At 42.6% G+C, this 2,063-nt stretch overlaps 1 protein-coding gene across 1 annotated transcript in view; it reads right to left on the bottom strand.

The window, feature by feature from the left end:
• Positions 1-2,063, bottom strand: part of LOC106534189 (golgin subfamily B member 1) — a gene marked incomplete at its 5' end in the record, with an annotated part of 39,399 nt that overhangs the window by 34,118 nt on the left and 3,218 nt on the right. Inside the window, 2 exon segments of the mRNA XM_014030760.1 lie at positions 1,125-1,240; positions 1,324-1,627. Of these exon segments, the coding sequence (XP_013886214.1) occupies positions 1,125-1,240; positions 1,324-1,627 (420 nt within the window).

Genomic DNA, 2,063 nt, shown 5'->3' with positions numbered 1-2,063 from the left:
ACGGTTTACCATCGTTAGCCACAGTTTACCATCGTTAGCCACGGTTTACCATCGTTAACCACGGTTTACCATCGTTAGTCACGGTTTACCATCGTTAGTCACGGTTTACCGTCGTTAGCCACCGTTTACCATCGTTAGCCACGGTTTACAGTCGTTAGCCACGGTTTACCATCGTTAGCCACAGTTTACCATCGTTAGCCACGGTTTACCATCGTTAACCATGGTTTATCATCGTTAGTCACGGTTTACCATCGTTAGCCACTGTTTACCAGACGAGCTGCTGCTCTCTGTGTGTCTTCCTGTAAGTATGATGCGGTCATAATGCATTCACACTCTCAGAAGCTGTTTCAGGTAGAAAAATGTTTTAAATCATAGATTAATAATAATAAAAACAAATGTAATTTGAATCTAACTTATTTTAAGAACCGATACTGATAACTTTCTCCTTCTAATGGTCGATAACCAATAATAACTGATAACATGCCAGGAGATCATAACTCTCAACAAGATCAAGACAAAAATAAACAAGACCAAAACCAAATGACACTGTAAATTATATTATTTGAAATAAACTCTTAGCAAACAAACATTTCTTTAAATATATTAAACTAAAATATTTCTCAAATGGCCATCTTTATAAATAAGGCACATTAATTATAAAAAGACCTTTAACACCGATCAGAAAAAGTCATTCTTTAAGGTTAAAACAGATAATTCACTAACACAAGTTATCATGRGTCCTTACTTTAATGTGTTTTATGTTTTTTACTTCAGAAGGAAGTGACCAAGCTGGGCTTGTTTAGGTCAAACCTAACTGTGTCACTGGGGCTGTGTTTTGGCCAGAATCTGGTGATACGGCACAGATCATGACACAGGGTCACAATATGATATATCGCAATATTTTGTAATATTGTAAGCAAGGCGATATATTGACATTTCTTCTCTAAAACTAATGAAAAAACTCAGCTGTGTTTTATTTGTGTCATGTTTTTATTTCATCCAGGTTTTCAGTGGTTAGGTCAGAGTCCTGTCATAACTTATGGTACCAAACACATAAAACCGTTCTGGCTGGTCTGCTGTTAGCTGCTGGTGATAAACATGTTCATGCAGAACACCTGGCTCACCTGGCTTTTCTTCAGCTCCTCCTCCAGCTGCTTAATTCGAGATTTGGACCAAGCTTTGATTTTTAGGAACTTGGCCTCAGATCTACTGGCTTCTTCTGTTTTTTGTTTCGCTTGAGCTGTAAGAAATCAGAAGACAGGACAAGTTACTGACCTGATGACATGAAATGGATATTTACTGGAATAAAGGAGGACAAGTCACCTTCCAGATCAGTGATCCTCTGGATGGAGGCGGAGTCTGTGGGCGGGGCTCCGCCTCCTGACGTCTGCTCGTTGACACACGGCGCTGTTGATGAGGCTCTCCTGAGCTCCTCCAGCTGTCCCAACAGGTCCTGCTGGGTCTGCTCCATCTGTGCCTGATGCTGCTGGGCCAGTCTCTGGACCTGCACCTCATGCTTCTCCATGAGGTCCCGGAGCTGAGCTCGCATCACGTGCTTCTCTGCCTCCAGCTTGGACTCCAGGTTTTCTCGTTCTACCTGCAGCCGGTGCAGTCGCTGCGTCAGCTCCTGCAGAATGACAGTGGTCAGTATCTAACCTGCAGAATGACAGTGGTCAGTATCTAACCTGCAGTATGACAGTGGTCAGTATCTAACCTGCAGTATGACAGTGGTCAGTATCTAACCTGCAGTATGAGAGTGGTCAGTATCAAACCTGCAGTATGACAGTGGTCAGTATCTAACCTGCAGTATGAGTGGTCAGTATCTAACCTGCAGTATGACAGTGGTCAGTACCTAACCTGCAGTATGAGTGGTCAGTATCTAACCTGCAGTATGAGAGTGGTCAGTATCTAACCTGCAGTATGAGTGGTCAGTATCTAACCTGCAGTATGAGAGTGGTCAGTATCTAACCTGCAGTATGAGTGGTCAGTATCTAACCTGCAGTATGAGTGGTCAGTATCTAACCTGCAGTATGAAAGTGGTCAGTATCTAACCTGCAGTATGA

This window comes from Austrofundulus limnaeus, unplaced genomic scaffold (genome assembly GCF_001266775.1).
Source record: "Austrofundulus limnaeus strain Quisiro unplaced genomic scaffold, Austrofundulus_limnaeus-1.0 Scaffold1113, whole genome shotgun sequence".
Lineage (NCBI taxonomy): Eukaryota > Metazoa > Chordata > Actinopteri > Cyprinodontiformes > Rivulidae > Austrofundulus > Austrofundulus limnaeus.
The sequence above is the reverse complement of the archived record's forward strand: the minus strand, read 5'-3'. Positions and strand labels throughout refer to the sequence as shown.